Source organism: Leptopilina heterotoma, unplaced genomic scaffold (assembly GCF_015476425.1).
Source record: "Leptopilina heterotoma isolate Lh14 unplaced genomic scaffold, ASM1547642v1 Lhet_303, whole genome shotgun sequence".
NCBI lineage: Eukaryota > Metazoa > Arthropoda > Insecta > Hymenoptera > Figitidae > Leptopilina > Leptopilina heterotoma.
The window spans coordinates 192969-211062 of NW_025111007.1; the positions used below are offsets into that span (position 1 = coordinate 192969).

At 27.2% G+C, this 18094-nt stretch overlaps 1 protein-coding gene across 1 annotated transcript in view; it reads right to left on the reverse strand.

Annotated features, from left to right (window-relative positions):
• Nucleotides 1–3487: 3487 nt before the first annotated feature.
• LOC122504527 overlaps nt 3488–18094 on the reverse strand; it is a 102224-nt gene continuing 87617 nt past the window's right edge. The window contains exons 3-8 of the mRNA XM_043615679.1: nt 17218–17618; nt 14991–17000; nt 11624–11746; nt 11179–11345; nt 10738–10952; nt 3488–5274 (exon numbers count right to left, since the gene is read on the reverse strand). Coding sequence (XP_043471614.1) covers nt 4853–5274; nt 10738–10952; nt 11179–11345; nt 11624–11746; nt 14991–17000; nt 17218–17618 — 3338 coding nt within the window. The 3' untranslated portion in view covers nt 3488–4852. The remainder of the gene's footprint in view (nt 5275–10737; nt 10953–11178; nt 11346–11623; nt 11747–14990; nt 17001–17217; nt 17619–18094) is intronic.

The window sequence follows — 18094 nt, forward strand, 5'->3', positions numbered from 1 at the left end:
CAATTTTAATAAAATTTCTTAATTTTCAATTATTTTGTAAAAATTTTTTAAAACATTTCTCAAAAGCTTGCAATGATTTTGAAAAATTTTTCGAAAGTAATTCAATAATTCTCGTCGAATTTTGATAAAATGAATTTTCATTGATTTCAATTATTTTTACTTCAATTTTGATAAACTTTCATGAAGAATTCAATTACTTTTCAAAAATTGTAATAAAATTCTTCGCAAGAATTCAATGATTTTTAATAAATTAAGTTTTAAAATTCATAACAGAAAAATCATTAAAAAAAACTCCATTATTTAAAAACAAAAAAAATTCAAATAAATACTTTAAAAATTTCTATTTCAAATTATTACAAAACAAAAACCCTCTACATTTTTAAAAGATATAGAAATAAATACTTGAAAATAAATATTTTCAAAAATTTTAATAAAAGTTTTCGTTAGAATTCAATTATTTTCAAAAATTTTAATAATATTCTTCGCAAGAATTCAATGATTTTTAAAACATTAATTTTCAATGATTTGAAAAATATTAGTTTTAGAAATTAAAACATTTAAACGCAGAAAACTTCTTCAAAACAAAAGAATTGCATTATTAAAAAATAAATTCAAGTAAATTTACTGAAAACAATTATTTTAAAAAATTTAAATAATAGTCTTCGATAGATTTTAATTTTTCAAAAATTTTTATAAAATTCTTGTCAAGAATTCAATGATTTGAAAAAATTAATTTTAGAATTTAAAATATTTAAAAAGAAAAGTTATTAAACAAAAGAATTCCATTATTAAAAAAAAAAAATTCAAATAAATTCTTGAAATCAATTATTTTCCAAAATTTAAATAATAGTATTCGTTAGATTTTAATTATTTTCAAAAATTTCTATAAAATTCTTGTCAATTATTTTCAAAAATTTAAATAATAGTCTTCGATAGATTTTAATTACCTATTTTCAAAAATTTTTATAAAATTCTTGTCAAGAATTCAATGATTTGAAAAAATTAATTTCACAATTTTAAATATTTAAAAAGAAAAGTTATTAAACAAAAGAATTTTTCAATGTTTCGTGAAAAACTCTGGGAAAATTTGAAAAGAATTCCATTATTTGAAAAAAAATTCAAATAAATTCTTGAAATCAATTATTTTCAAAAATTTAAATAATAGTCTTCAATAGATATTAATGACCTATTTTCAAAAATTTTAATAAAATTCTTGTCAAGAATTCAATGATTTTTAAAACATTAATTGTGGAAATTGAAACATTTGAAACCAACTATTATTAAATAAAATTACATTATTCGAAAAAAATTCAAATAAATTCTCAAAGATAATTATATTTAAAAACTTTAATTAAAGTCTTCCTTTGTTAGAATTCAAATTATTTTCAAAAATTTTGAAAAAAACTTCTTCCTAAGAATTGAATGATTTTCAAAGCTACATTATTTTTAAAATTCAAAATATTTAAAAAAAAATTGTCAAGTAACTTGAGAAATAAGCAAGCATACCAACTAATTTTAAAATGCGCATAAACAACCGGAAAACAATTATTAAAATAGAAATTTAAAATTACTTATTCACTAATATTAATAATTAGAATTATTTAAAATTTTACTATAGACTAATTTACTTCTATTTAATAAACATTATTTTTAATATATATATATACGAAAGGAAAAGTAAAAATGACATCGACATGTCTATTTTGTATATGTACAATTTTTTATGGTACAATAAAAAACCATAGTCATATTGTAATTGTATGTTTAATAATAAGTATAATAATAACGATAATAATAATAATAATATTAATAATAATAATAATAATAATAATAATAATAATAATAATAATAATAATAATAATAATAATAATAATAATAATAATAATAATAATAATAATAATAATAATAATAATAATAATAATAATAATAATAATAATAATAATAATCATAATAATAATGATATTAATAAAAATAATAATCATACTAATAATGATAATAATAATAATAATAATAATAATAATAATAATAATAATTTGAATTTATTTACATTTTCAGACCTTATAGTCTGTATTTCAATTAAATTTAACTATTTAACACCAGAATGCTTTACATACACGAGATACATTAATATAAACAAATATCAAGATTGGTTATATAATTCTCTACTTACACTCTACATACAGTACATACAATACGTACATTATTAATTTCACAATTAAAAAAAACTTAAAAAAAAAATTAAAAATCATTTAGAAAGAAACGAACCTGGACACATTAGATTTTTTTTTGTTACTGTATCTTATACTGAAAAAATAGACAGTATGTACATAGAACTGCACGTTGGTTTTTTTTTCTTTTCTTTTCTTTTCTTTTGTTACGGTTAAAAAGAAAACCATTTGATCGCACGCACAGATACAAATCTCAATCACAATTTCATTTAACTTTTTTTTTCTTTTGTACAATTGTTTTTATTATTATTATTATTATTATTATTATTATTTGTTTTTAAAATACATAAAAATCTTTTTTTTTCTTTATCTTTCTCTGAATTAAAAGCAAAAAAAAAAGAAAAGAGAAAAGAACTATCTGTACGTGCGTTCGTTAATTACAATTACATCGAAAATACACATAAATTTCCCTGAGACTGATTATAACGATTAAAAAAAAAATATATTTATATATAATATTAATAATAATAAATGTACGACACAGTACTATAAAGAATTTTTTTTTTAGGTAAACTTATAAAAGAGTTTCTCGGTGTATGTTAAACAGGCTCGCGAATATTTTTCACGGGGCGATAATCAATTGCCTATTGTTTATTAAAATTTTATAATTTCAATTAATTCGATTAATTCAATTAATTCATTTCATTCAATGAATTCATTTCATTCAATTAATTCATTTCTTTAATCAATTCATTTCATTTAATTAATTTATTTAATTCAATTAATTCATTTCTTTAATTAATTCATTTCATTTAATTAATTTATTTCATTTAATTACATTTATCAGTGGAAATTGTATTCAATTTCTAATTATTTTTGTTGGAAAAAATTTTTTTTTAGAAAATTACTTTTATTAGGGAAAGAAATTTTAGAAATTCACCTTCATTAGAAGGAGAAATTTTACTTTTTCTAAAAAGCAATTTTGTTTTTTTAGAGAAAGTATAGAAAAATCCAGTTTATAAATAAAATTTAATAATTTTATTTTTTATTTTTCTTGATGCATATTTTCTTTTCGGCAAATTGCGAGGCAAATTTTTACCGCCCCATTTTTCTCTTATAATTGCAATTAGAATATTGCGAATAAAATTTTCTTCATTATTCTTCTTTCGATAGTTTTTCTATTTTATTTGAAAATCGTAGTTCGCGAAAGAATTAAGTACGTAAGACTTGTTTTAGTTTATACAGAAATGTATTTTTTTCCTTATAATATTAAAAATTTATTATTTCTAAATTGTTTCGGTTAAAATATTTTTTCCCCATTTTTTCCTTAATTTTATTTATTTATTTATTTATTTATTAATTTTTTTGTATATTTAGCTTCGCTGCTATAGATTCTCACTGCTTTTTCAATTTTTAATCACCATCCCGCCTTTTTTATTTTTTTGATTCAATGATCGTCATTCAAGGCGTTCTCATTAGAGCTTAGAAAATAATAAATTTATCAGAGATCGAATACGCGTATTGCACACAGAGAGTATAACCAAATAAAACATTTCTCCGTGAGAAAAAAAGAATTCCTTTCCTACATATTTATAAATCTCAGTCGACTAAAGAGTATTTTTTTTCCACTAAATAATAAAAGAAAAGAAAAAAAAAATTGCGTATTCTTTCCAAAAAAATTGCACTTCCCAAAACATTTGTAAATGCTATTTTTCAGCGCACGTGAAAGACTTTTGTTTTTTGTTTTTTTTTCGGGGAGGTTATCGGAAGAAAAAAGCCGTATAATAAAAACTAACTGGTAACGTTTTAGATTTAGGAAAAAAAAGAAATTAATTACTAATTTAATTAATTTAACTAAATAGAAATGACTCAAGCAGAACGTCTTTGAATTGAATTGTGGAATAAAATTTTACATATTGATTCTAGAGTTAAAAATTTTTTTCTTCGATTTGAAGAAGAAAAAAATGTTTTTTTTTCTTTCCAAGACGCTCGGCATATTCCTATTGTCGTAGGCGGCAGTTTTCTCTCTCTAAAAAGCATTAGTTTTTAAAATCCGCATTTTAAACCAGCCTTCAGGCGCGATAATAAAATATCATTCTACGGATATATTCATATATATATTTAATATATTTATATATGCATATCTCCAGTAAATACTCTAATGTAATGTCACAGATGGCTGCTTTGTGTTATCGTCACTCTTACTTTCTAGATAACATTTTTTTTTCTATTTTACTCCTGTAATCCGAATTGCACTCTCTATCGAATAATATTGCGAGACATTTTTCTCTCTCTTACAAACTAAAAACAACCACCACAAAAAAAAAATTATTTCTAAAAAAAATTCTCTCATTCAATTTTTTTCCTTGAATTTCGTTTAAATATAACAATAAAAAAGCAGATTAGTTAATCAAAAAAGAATTTTTCATAAAAAACAGATTTTTCCCAATCGTTCAATGAATAAAAAACAATCATATTTAATCGTCAAAAATGTTCAACAAAATAAAATACTCACATGCTTAAACTTGGCGCAATCTAGTTTTTCTCTCTCGCTTAATAATGGGCTTAATATTGGAAATATTATTCTCTAATTTAACAACAATTTGTTTAAGAGTCTTTTTCCGGGGTGAATTTGAAGTTGAGGGCTTATCCTTAATGGAGGATTCCTCCCCACTCACCTGATGTCACCTTGTGCTTATTAAAATTCGTTCAACATTCAATAATGATTTAACTTTATCGTTGTACTTGATTAATGTGACTTTTGAGCCTCGGACATTAATTTTTTCACCACCACTCAATAAATGACAGCATCGCGATTGCTCCAAAAAATCGCCAAGTTTCATGTCCTTCATAACGTCGCGATGCGCAACATTGGGCGGTCCACTCGGTGCTTTTGGATTAATTTGTCGTAATAGTGCATCACGACTTTTAACTTTCACTGCAGTCATCAAGTCTTGAAGGAGAATCCATTTATCGGGATCGTTATTTAATGTGAAGAGAGCCGGTAAATTAATGTCACTTACTTCCATTTCAATTTCTTCCAATTCTAACTTTGGTGCTTCAACGGGAATATTCTCCAGTGGATTGTAGCCCGATTCTTCGGGATCTGTGAATAAAAATTAAGGAGTTTTAGAGAAAATTGAAATTTACAATTTTTTTTTTTTTATATAAAATAATTTTGTTTGAATTTAATTTATAAATATTTATTGGAATATTTAGGAAATTTTTTTTTAAATTGGCTGATTTATATTGACTTGTACTACTTATTATAAAAATTTAAACATTTGTCTGGCTAATACAGGAATTTACTACTAATAACAATTTGAAAAAATATTTTCTATGTCCAACTATTACTGAAAAATTTCTAAAATAACAAAGTCTGACTAAAAAGTGCCTTTACTACTGATACCAATTATTTCAAGATTTTAACAAAATCCTAATGTTTTGTCTGATTTATAATAACTTAGACTACAGATTATAATTTTTTTAATTTGTCTGACTATTACTGCATATTACTACTGACAAAATTAAAAAAAGGTTTTTTTGGCTGACTACTACCCATTTTTACTACTTCAACAATTCTAAAATATCAAAGTTTGTATAAAGATTGCCTTCACTGCTGCTACTAAATATTTCAAAATTTTCCATTATTTTATTCAGTTAATACTAACTTACACTACTGATTACAAAATTAATAATTAATTAATTAATTAATTACCTAATTAATTAACTTATTGACCAATTAAGCAATGTCTGACAAAAAATTGCCTTTACTACTTATACCAATTATTTTAAGATTCTCTAATGTTTTTTTTTAATCTATATTAATAAAATCAGACTTCTGTCTGTACATTGCTCTAAACTTGAAAATTTTTATATATTTTTTCGTTTTGAGACATTAGAATTCGAAAAATGTAAAAAAAAAATTCTGTCTGTCTGTCTGTATGCAAAACTTTGTTCGCGCATCAATTGAAAACGGTATAACGAATTAAAGTGAAATTTGGCAGTCTATTAGGTATTAACGTAACTTAAAATCATAGTCTTATCCGATTAAAAAATATTAACTTGAACGAAAGTTATGACATTTTTCCAAAAAATTCGAAAAATCAAAAAATATACAAATTTTTTATTTTTTGTAAAATGAATGCAAAACTATCCTTAGCTAACTTTTTCAGATAAATACAACCCATTTCTAACAATAAAGTTTTTAAAAAAGACGTATTTTGAATTTTTTTCTCCTTTTGTTAGATCAAATTTTTTCTAAAAAAAATAGTGATTTTTAACCCCTTCGCTGTGAGGAGAAAAATTTATAAAGTGGGTCCAAAATGTTAAGAAATTTTTTGGTGACCAAAATTTGTGAGATTGGGTACAGTTAGGTTTTGGGGGCCGCTGATGACGAATCTGAAGTCAAATTTTCAAAATTCAAAATGGCGGATCCAAAATGGTGGACGTATTTTTTTGAATTCATCGGATTTGCTTGAAACTTGTTACTCGGGGGTTTTCGAGGTCGCTGATTCCGAATATGAAGTCAGCTTTTTAAAATTCAAAATGGCAGATCCAATATGGCGGACAACATTTTCAAAAATTCATCGGATTCACTTAAAACTTGTTACTTAGGGGTTTTGGGGGCCGCTGATGACGAATCTAAAGTCAGATTTTCAAAATTCAAAATGGCGGACGTATTTTTTGAATTTATCGGATTTGCTTGAAACTTGTTACTCGGGCGTTTTCGAGGTCGCTGATTCTAGATATGAAGTTAGATTTTCGAAATTCAAAATGGCAGATCCAAAATGGCGGACATATTTTTTTGAATTAATCGGATTCGCTTAAAACTTGTTACTCGGGGGTTTTCGAGGTCGCTGATTTGGATCCGCAATTTTGAATGTTTAAAAATGCACTTCAGATTCGTTATCAGCGACCCTGAAAACCCCCGAGTAACAAGTTTCAAGCGAATACGATGAATTCAAAAAAATACGTCCGCCATTTTGAATTTTGAAAATCTGACTTCAGATTCGTCATCAGCGACCTCAAAAACCCCCGAGTAACAAGTTTCAATCGAATCCGAGAAATTAAAAAAATATGTCCGCCATATTGGATCCGCCATTTTTAATTTTTAAAATCTGAGCTTAGATTCGTTATCAGCGACCCTGAAAACCCCCGAGTAACAAGTTTCAAGCGATTACAATGAATTCAAAAAATACGTCCGCCATTTTGGATCCGCCATTTTGAATTTCGAAAATCTAACTTCATATTCCGAATCAGCGACCTCGAAAACCCCCGAGTAACAAGTTTTAGGCAAATCCAATGAATATTAAAAAGTATGTCCGCCATTTTGGATCCGCCATATTGAATTTCGAAAATCTAACTTCATATTCGGAATCAGCGACCTCGAAAACCCCCGAGTAACAAGTTTCAAGCGAATTCAATGAATTTAAAAAAATTAGTCCATCATCGAAATTCAAAATGGCGGATCCAAATCCGCCATTTTGAATTTCGAAATTCTAACTTCATATTTGTAACCAGCGACGTCGACAACATTTTGATATAATTGTGTGAGATATTATTTTGATATAATAATGTATGCTGCCTGAGATTTAATATAATAAAAGTATAATTAAAAACAGTCTACTTTTGAGCAGCCATATTGGATTTTGGTTTTCGAATTTTCAAAATTTGACTTCAGTTTCGAATTTAGCGTCGAAAATACCATAAGTAACGTATGTGTGACGTAAATTTACTTGTTTTTTCTGCCTTTTATCAATTTTTTTGTATGTACGTCTATAGACGTACCTCACACTGGAAGCCCACTTTCAAATGTACGTCTATAGACGTACCCTCACAGTCAAGGGGTTAATCTTTAAGCAAGCTTTTCAGGAAAAGTTATTAAAGTTTTTTATTTAAAGATCAGTATGTAAAGTAAGAAATTTGCTACATTAGACAAAAATAATAAAGCTAAATGCCATAAAAGAGAAGAAAAAATGTTGAATTTTAAGAAATTCGGTTTTTTGAATTTTTGCTAATATTCCATAATTTTTGATTTTTTACCAAAGGGTGGAGACTATTAAATAAGTAAAGTATTTTTGAAAAGCACAAAAATAATGAAGCTAAATGCCATAAAAAAGAAGGAAATATGTTGAATTTTAAGAAATTCAGTTTTTCGAAATTTTCATAATTTTTGACTTTTTACCAAAAGGTGGAGACTATTAAATAAGTAAAGTATTTTTGAAAAGCACAAAAATAATGAAGCTAAATGCCATAAAAAAGAAGGAAAAATGTTGAATTTTAAGAAATTCAGTTTTTCGAAATTTTCATAATTTTTGATTTTTTACCAAAGGGTGGAGACTATTAAGTAAGTAAAGTATTTTTGAAAAGTACAAAAATAATGAAGCTAAATGCCATAAAAAAGAAGAAAAAATGTTGAATTTTAAGAAATTCAGTTTTTCGAAATTTTCATAATTTTTGATTTTTTACCAAAGGGTGGAGACTATTAAATAAGTAAAGCATTTTTGAAAAGCACAAAAATAATGAAGCTAAATGCCATAAAAGAGAAGGAAAAATGTTGAATTTTTAAGAAATTCGGTTTTTTGAATTTTTGCTAATTTTGGATAATTTTAGATTTTTTACCAAAGGGTGGAGACTATTAAATAAGTAAAGTATTTTTGAAAAGCACAAAAATAATGAAGCTAAATTCCATAAAAGAGAAGAAAAAATGTTGAATTTTAAGAAAATCGGATTTTTGAATTTTTTCGAATTTTTGATAATTTTAGATTTTTTACCAAAGAGTCGAGACTATTAAATAAGTAAAGTATTTTCCAAAAGCACAAAAATAATGAAGCTAAATCCCATAAAAGAGAAGAAAAAATGTTGAATTTTAAGAAAATCGGATTTTTGAATTTTTTCGAATTTTTGATAATTTTAGTTTTTTACCAAAGAGTCGAGACTATTAAATAAGTAAAGTATTTTCCAAAAGCACAAAAATAATAAAGCTAAATGCCATAAAAAAGAAGAAAAAATGTTGAATTTTAAGAAATTCGGATTTTTGAATTTTTTCGAATTTTTGATAATTTTAGATTTTTTACCAATGATTCGAGACAATTTAATAAGTAAAGTATTTTCCAAAAGCACAAAAATAATGAAGCTAAATGCCATAAAAGAGAAGGAAAAATGTTGAATTTTTAAGAAATTCGGTTTTTTGAATTTTTGCTAATTTTGGATAATTTTAGATTTTTTACCAAAGGGTGGAGACTATTAAATAAGTAAAGTATTTTTGAAAAGCACAAAAATAATGAAGCTAAATGCCATAAAAAAAAAGAAAAAATGTTGAATTTTAAGAAATTCGGTTTTTTGAATTTTTGCTAATTTTCATAATTTTTTATTTTTTACCAAAGGGTGGAGACTATTAAATAAGTAAAGTATTTTCGAAAAGTACAAAAATAATGAAGCTAAATGCCATAAAAAAGAAGGAAAAATGTTGAATTTTAAGAAATTCAGTTTTTCGAAATTTTCATAATTTTTGATTTTTTACCAAAGGGTGGAGACTATTAAATAAGTAAAGTATTTTTGAAAAGCACAAAAATAATGAAGCTAAATGCCATAAAAGAGAAGGAAAAATGTTGAATTTTAAGAAATTCTGTTTTTCGACGGGTATGACAGCTAGTTAAAAATAATTTATAATAGTTATGTCTGACTACAACTTGTTAATGCTACTGTAAAAATTTTGAAATGTACCAAAGTTTGACTACATATGTTATTTACTACTTATAACAATTTTGGTTAGTTTTTTAAAAGCTTCGTCTGATTTATAATAACTTATATAATACTGATTAAAATTTTTTTTAATTTGTCTGATTTTAACTGCATTGAACTACTTATAATAAATTAAAAATGTTTGTGTGTGACTAAAAATAGTTTTCACTACTGATACCAATTAATTTGAGATATTCTAATGTTTTGTCTGATTAATATTAACTTATACCACTGATTAAAACAAGTTTAAGATTGTCTGACTTTAACTGAATTTTACTACTAATAACAAATTGATAAAAGTTTTTATGTCTGACTACTACCACTATTTAGTACACAAAATTTTCTAAAATATCAAAGTCTGACTAAAAATTATTTTTACTACTGATATTAATTATTTTCCGATGTTTTGTGTGATTAATATTGATATTTACTACTGATTATAAAGCTTCTAAATTGTCTGACTAAAGCTGTTTGTACTACTAACAATAAAATTGAAAGAATGTTTTTGTGTTTGACTGCTACGACTTTTTACTACTGCAAACAGTTTCTAAAATAGCAATGTCTGACTAAACATTGTCTTTACTACTGATACCAATTGTTTCAAGAGTTTTTAATGTTTCATCTGATTAATATTTAAAGTGAAAAGTCTAACTAAAACTGGTCTTTACTACTTATGTTAATTTTGGTTAATTTTTTCTATGATTTCCCTGATGAAAGGGAATTGAGTAAAAATGAAAATTTAATTTTTATTTAATTATTAAAATATATGAGAAAATTAAAATAAAACTTTAATTAAGGGAAAAATAGTAGAAGAAAAATTTACCAAAGACTGATGATGGTCCACCGAAAGACCAGGGTTCACAGTCTCGTCCTTGAATGTCATTCAAATGTTGTTGGAGTATTGTGTGCGCATCAGTGTCTGATGCCAACATCAGAGGTGTTTGTCCGGCGTAAGTCGCCAACAATGGATCAGCTCCGTATGATAATAATAATCGTACAAGTTCCGCTGATCCGTTTTCTGCTGCTTCGTGCAATGGCCTAGAAAAAGATTTCATTTTATTCCTCTTCTTTTTAAGGTCTCTTAAATAAGAGACAATTTCAACTTTTAAAAAAAACACTAAATTATAATTTTTCGCGCTTAGCGCAAGCACTAACTTTAAAGACATTTTTATTAAATTAATTTATTGAAAATACAACTCTTTATATTGAATTTTCGAATTTGATAGATTCAAATAAAAATTGAAATTTATTTCTTTTTTCTTACCTAATCCCACCGTTAGCACTTTCACTGACATTTGCGCCATAAGCCAATAGAAGTTTAGCAATTTCAAGGTGACCTTTGGCACAAGCTTCATGAAGTGGAGTATATCCGGCATTGTCTTTCGGACTAGGAATATTATTCAGCTTTTCCAAACAGAAGGCAGCCACGTCCTGCATATCAAAAACGAATTAATTTGTAAATTAAATTTTAACACTTTCAAATATGTAATGAATAAAATAATTTAAAAATTAAATTCAAATAATTAAAAGTAAAATCATTAAATAATTTCACGTAAAGTAATTAAATTTCAAGAATTAAAAAGTAAATGATTAAATTTCAATAAATAAAAAGAAATTAATTAAATTTCAATAATTAAAAAGTAAATGATTAAATTTAAATAATTAAAAAGAAATTAATTAAATTTAAATAAAAGAATGTATATTCTTACCGTGTAACCTAATCTTGCTGCCCGATGTAAAATAGTTTCGCCAACTCCTTTCTTTATAACCCAAGTTCTTATCTCATTTTGAATATCAGCCACGCATTCTGGATTTGATTTTGTAATAGTTGGCTGAAATTTAAATTGATAATGTCAATAATTTGAGTGATAAATAAACAAATTAAGTAAACAATTTATCACAGAATTTATAATTTTGTTTTATTTTGTCTGACATATAATAGTCATTTACTACTTATTATAACTTTTTACTATTCGGAAAATAGAGGCATTAAAAATAGTTTTGCCTGACCAACATTGATATTTACTACTTAAAAACTAAAATGTGACGAATTATTTATTTTTGTCGGATAAATTATCGACCTGAACTACTTAACACTTAAATAAAAATTGTACCATTTTTCGTCTGACTAATAAAGGACTGTTACTGAATTTATCATGTTTTTAGTGTCTGACAAATACTAGTGCTTACTAGTAATAAAACAATGAGAAGGAATTTAAGCACTTTCGCCAGACTGATGTCATTTTTTACTACTGATTTAGAAATTTTTTTACGAATCGCAAACTTCTTATTAAAACTGTCTTTTACTACTAGTACTATACAATTCGTATAAATAAAATTATTGCAAATTTAAAATAACTAATTAAATATTGATTTTATTTACTAATAACTTTATTGGAAACATTAAAATGTCTGACGAGAAGTATTCTTAACTACTAATATGAAATTTTTTTTCATGCACTGTCTGACTAATATTGTATTATACTACTACTATATCGACAAATTTTGACTGATTTTTTTAATCAATATTATTACGTCCATTTTTACTATACTGACAAAAATATAACGAAAGTCTAACTAAAAACTGCCTTAACTACTGATATTAATTTCGGTTAGTTTTTCAGTGTTTAGTCTGATTTATATCCACTTATACTACTGATTAAAAAAATTTCAGACTGTCTGACTATTACAGCATTTTACTACTAATGAAATTAAAAAAAGTCCTTTATGTCTGACTACTACCACTTTTTACTACTGCAAATAGTTCTAAAAACTTAAAAAGTCTGACTAAAAATTGCCTTTACTACTGATATTAATTTCGGTTCGTTTTTCAGTGTTCCGTCTGATTTATATTGACTTATACTACTTAAAGTTATACTACTTATACTACTTCAAAGTTTTCAAAATATCAAAGTCTGACTAAAAATTGCCTTTACTACTGATATTAATTTCGGTTAGTTTTTCAGTGTTTCGTCTGATTTATATTGACTTATACTACTGATTTAAAAACGTTTCAGACTGTCTAACTATTACAGCATTTTACTACTAATAAAATTGAAAAAAGTCCTTTATGTCTGACTACTAACACTTTTTACTACTGAAAGCAGTTCCCAAAACTTAAAAAGTTTCCCTTTACTAATGTTTTCAATTATTTCAAAATTTTCCAATGTTTTGTCTGATGAATGTTGATCTAAACTACTGATTAAAAAAGTTTAAAATTGTCTGACTATAATTGCAGTTTATTACTAACTAACTAACTAACTACTGTCAATTTGTCCAATAGTTTCCAATCTTTTGTCTGATTACTAATTATTTTTACTACTGATTTAAAAAAGTAGAATATTGTCTGACTATTACAGCATTTTACTACTCATAAATTGAAAAAACTTTCTTTGTAACCTAATTAAAAATATTTTTTTGTATTTTTCACTACTACCACTTTTTACTATTTGAAGCAGTTTTCAAATAAGTAAAGTCTGACTAAAAATTGTCTTTACTACTGATACAAATTATTTAAAGATTTCCCAATGTTTGTATGATGAATGTTGACCTATCCTACTGATTATAATTATAAATTTGGCTTCTAGTATTACTATTAATATTTCCAAAATATCAAAGTCTGATTAAAAATATCCTTTACTACTGATATTAATTTTGATTGGTTTTTCAGTGTTTCGTCTGATTTTTATTGACTTATACTAATGATTAAAAAATTTTCAGACTGTCTGACTATTACAGCATTTTACTACTAATTTTTTTTTAAAGTTCTTTATGTCTAACTATTACATCATTTTACTACTGCAAACAGTTCACAAACTTGAAATGTCTGACTAAAATCTTCCTTTACTACTGATATCAATTATTTCAACATTTTATAATACTTTATCTGGATAATATTCACTCATACTACTAACTACAAAAATTAATGATTGTCTGACTATAATTGTATGTTACTACTAATAACAAAATAAAAAATTTGTTTTTAAAAATTTGACAAATTGCTTTTTGGGTTTGACTTGTTACCACTTTTTACTACTTTCAAGTTTCCAAAATATCAAAGTCTGACTAAAAATATCCTTTACTACTGATATTATTTTTCATTAGCTTTTTAGTGTTTCGTCTGATTTAAATTGACTTATACTACTGATTAAAAAATTAATTATTGTCTGAGTATAACTGCATTTTTCTACTAATATCAAAAGTGAAAAAAGTTCTTTATGTCTGACTACAATCACTTTTTACTACTGCAATGTTTCCAAAATATTGAAGTCTGACTAAAATAGACTTTACTACTACCGTTAATTTGTCCAAAAGTTTCCAATGTTTTGTCTGATTACTTATTATTTTTACTACTTATTTAAAAAAGTAGAGTATTGTCTGACTATTACAGCATTTTACTACTCATTATAAATTGAAAAAACTTTTCTTGTGTTTAACTACTGCCAACAGTGGCTAAATTTAAAAAGTCTGACTAAAAATTTTCTTTACTACTTACACCAATTATTTCGAGTTTTCCCCATGATTTGTCTGATTAATATTAATTTGTACTACTGATTTGGAAAAATTTAAGATTGTCTGACTATAACTGCATTTTACTACTTATAACCTAATTAAAAATATGTTTTTTCTATTTTTCACTACTACCACTTTTTACTATTTAAAGCAGTTTTCAAATAAACAAAGTCTGACTAAAAATTGTCTTTACTACTGATACAAATTATTTAAAGATTTACCAATGTTTGTCTGATTAATGTTGACCTATACTACTGATTATAAATATAAATTTTGCTACTAATATTACTACAATTTACTACTACTAACAAAATAGAAAAATGTTTATTATGTCTGAATACAACAGCTTTTTTACTAATACTAATATTATATATTAATACTAATACTACTTCTAATTTTCGAACATTTTGTCTGATTAATATTGATTACTACTGATTATGATGAAATATTTCACGAATACAATTTTTATTATTTCGTTAAATACTTTAATGAAATATTTCAAAAATGTAAATAATATATTTATTATATTTCATGTAAAAAAGAATTAAAAAATTTTCAACTTACCCTTTTTCTCTCTTTCGGCAAAATATCGTCCTTCTTCATCGGTTTCTTTTTCTTTCGAATATAATCGAAACCAGAACGGAATTTTCTGCGTCCAGTTCTAAATTTCTTTTTATTCAACGACTCATCATTGTTATCAGTTCCAGGCTCATTTATCTCCCTCTCCTGTATTTCATCACGATTTTGCTCCTCCTCCTCATCATCCTCCTCTTCGTCGTCCTCATCATCATCCTCAATTTCCTTCTTCACCTCCTTCACTGTCTTATCAATAAAATCCTTCTTCCTCTTAGCAATTAAAAGATGTCTCCTCGAATTTATAATCGCCTTATTATTACTGCCAAGAATACCAACATTTCTCAATCGTGAGACAACTTTTTGTTTTAATGTCATTGACCTCTCAATTGTTCCACTCTGCGATTCATTCTGTGAATCATCATCCTGCGATGTATCGCCATGATTTCTAATCGGTGGCGCCGATGCTGGACGATCCTCACCAAACACCTCTCTAATTGTCGCCTGTTTCTTCAGTACTCTCGTCTCCGTACGTGTACGACTTTTAAGAACAACGGTCGAAAATTCATTAGGCAGTGCATGATTGTTCTTGAATGTACTACGAAAATTGTTGACAGTCTCTTTACGGAAGTAGCCAAGGAGAAAAGAATCGGAAACTTTTATCGGTTTTGGTGATTTATTGTTCTTGATGGGAGTCTTGCCGGTTTTTGATTTTGATGATTCTTCCGGTAATAGAGGAGTGAGACTTGGCGTTGGTAACAGTTCCGGTTCATTATTACTTCGACGATTCAATTTAAAGGGACTTTTGTCAACTTTTTCCTTGTTTGACTTTTTCGTTGTTTTGGTTGTGCCGACTTTTTGGGCGAGAACATCGACTATTGAGTTTGTTTCCATTTTGATGAAACGTGTTTTTGGGGGACATGATATTGTCGTTGAGGATGTGGCCTCTTCGTCGTCAATTTTACTGCCAAGGAGACCAAAACTACAGTTTGATTCTAAATCGCTGTCGACTAGGCGCTTTCGATTGAGACACACGTCGGTGGAGTCCATCGAGACGGAAAGTGCTGGTGAGCCGGGATCCAAGTCCGGCAGGGAAGTGGATAATCGATGGAATCGCGTTGGTTTCGAGACGGTAATTAATCGCGGTGGCATTCTTAGGGATTTTTTGTAGACATAAACCTCTTCTTCCCAGCCGGGGCGGAAATCGCTGCCATCGCCGAATAATGGTTTTGGTTTTGTTTTATTAGGCGTTCCTTTTGGGGATTTTGTCGTTTCCTTTTCCTGTTTTCCCTTGTGCGGTGTATTGCCACGTGAACGTAATTTCATACCCTCATTGCTTTTACTTTTTCCCGAACGTTTTCTTGCTCGGAGGCGATCGGCTACCGATGAACCTTGTCCAAATTCGGTGCTTGCGTCACTTTCCTCGCTTGACGATTCACTGCCACTTGATGATTCCAACTTTATTCTACTTCCTCGTCGAACTCGATTCTTTCTGCAGACAATTTCCTCGTCTTGATCGCTGTCTTCTTTCTTCAATTTTTTCTTCTTTTTCGCACGTCTTATTAGCGGTACTTCATCGGAATCATCACCGGAATTCTTCTCCTTTGTCTTCTCGATTTCTATTCTGGGGAATTTTTCCTCAACTTTTTCATCGACTTCTTCTTCTTCTTCTTCTTTTTGCTCCTTTTTCTCTTCCTTCTCCTTTTGTTCTTCTTTTGGTTCAGTCTTTATTTCCACCGGTGAAAGGATTTCTTTTTTGGATTCTTGAATTTCTTTTACTTCCAATTCGGGAGCTTCTTGCTTGATATCCTCTGGTTTGATGATGGGCGCCAATGGTTCAATACTCTCTTCGGTAGTGACTTCCGCTTTTAATGTGGCAGTACATTCAGTCTTCTTCTTGCGTCCTCGTTTCTTCACCGAGTCACCATTTCGCAATTGTTCCATAAATTTATCACAGGTTGCTGTCCAAAATGGATCCATTTCGGTTATTTTGTCGTTCTCCTACAGAAAAAAAGAAAACAGTCATTAAATAATTTATTCTTCTAAATGAAACGCGCCTAGGAAGCAAAATATTTTAAGGTTCTTTTTGTCCTATTTTTAGTTAAGTATAAGTTTCCATGTTTAATTTAAAAATTTGAAAAGGAGAGAAAAGAAAAAAAGGAGAAAATTAAAAATCAGTTTAAATCGAAATAATATTTTGGATCTAATGATTTTTTACCTTCAATTCAATTTTAACGAGATCCGTTGAAGAGGTCATTCCCAGCATAACATCGTTTAGGGGAACAGGTGGTTGTACTTTAGAGAGTTGCTTCCGGTCCCTCCGCATCTCCTCGAGAGTTTGACGCTCGAGAACAGGCATTTCGCCCTCGGAATCGCTCTCACGAAAATCGAATACCGAAGTCTCGGATGAACTTCTAAATCCACTGGCTCTTGGCGATACAGTTGAGGCTGTGGCAATTACAGGTACATTCGCGATAATCATATTCTCATCATCGGTTCGTGAGAAGAGTCTTCTTCTCGGTGGTAGGCACGCGGACTTTTCACGAGTCAATTTCGGAGGACTGCCTACCGAAGATCCAGATGTTTGCAGCGTTGACGTCGAAGCTGCACCTTCCAGTTCTAAATGTCATTGGAAATTAGTACTTACAAATGAATTACCAAATAAATTTAATTTACAAATGATTACCAATAACAAATTTTCAATTGTTTCAAAAAATTTGTTTTTAAATAATCCTCATTAAATTTTTACAAGATTATCAATAACGGATTGATAATCATTGTCAATATGTGAGTAGTTCTACAAAAAAGGGAATTTTTGATGTCCAAGGTGTAATTGAACTGAAAATATTTTTAAAAAAAATTTTTTTATTTATCTTTTTCTAATATGTGACAATATCCAAAAGGAATTTTTGCAATAACTATAATACATTTTTTACGATAAGAGTTTAAAAAAGTGTTTTTTACTAATTCTGCACCAGATTTAAGTAGATTTAGAATTTTTCCGCCATATTGGATCCGCCATTTTGAATTTTGAAAAATTGATACTGGATTCGTAATCAGCGACCTCGAAAACCCCCGAGTAACGAGTTTCATGT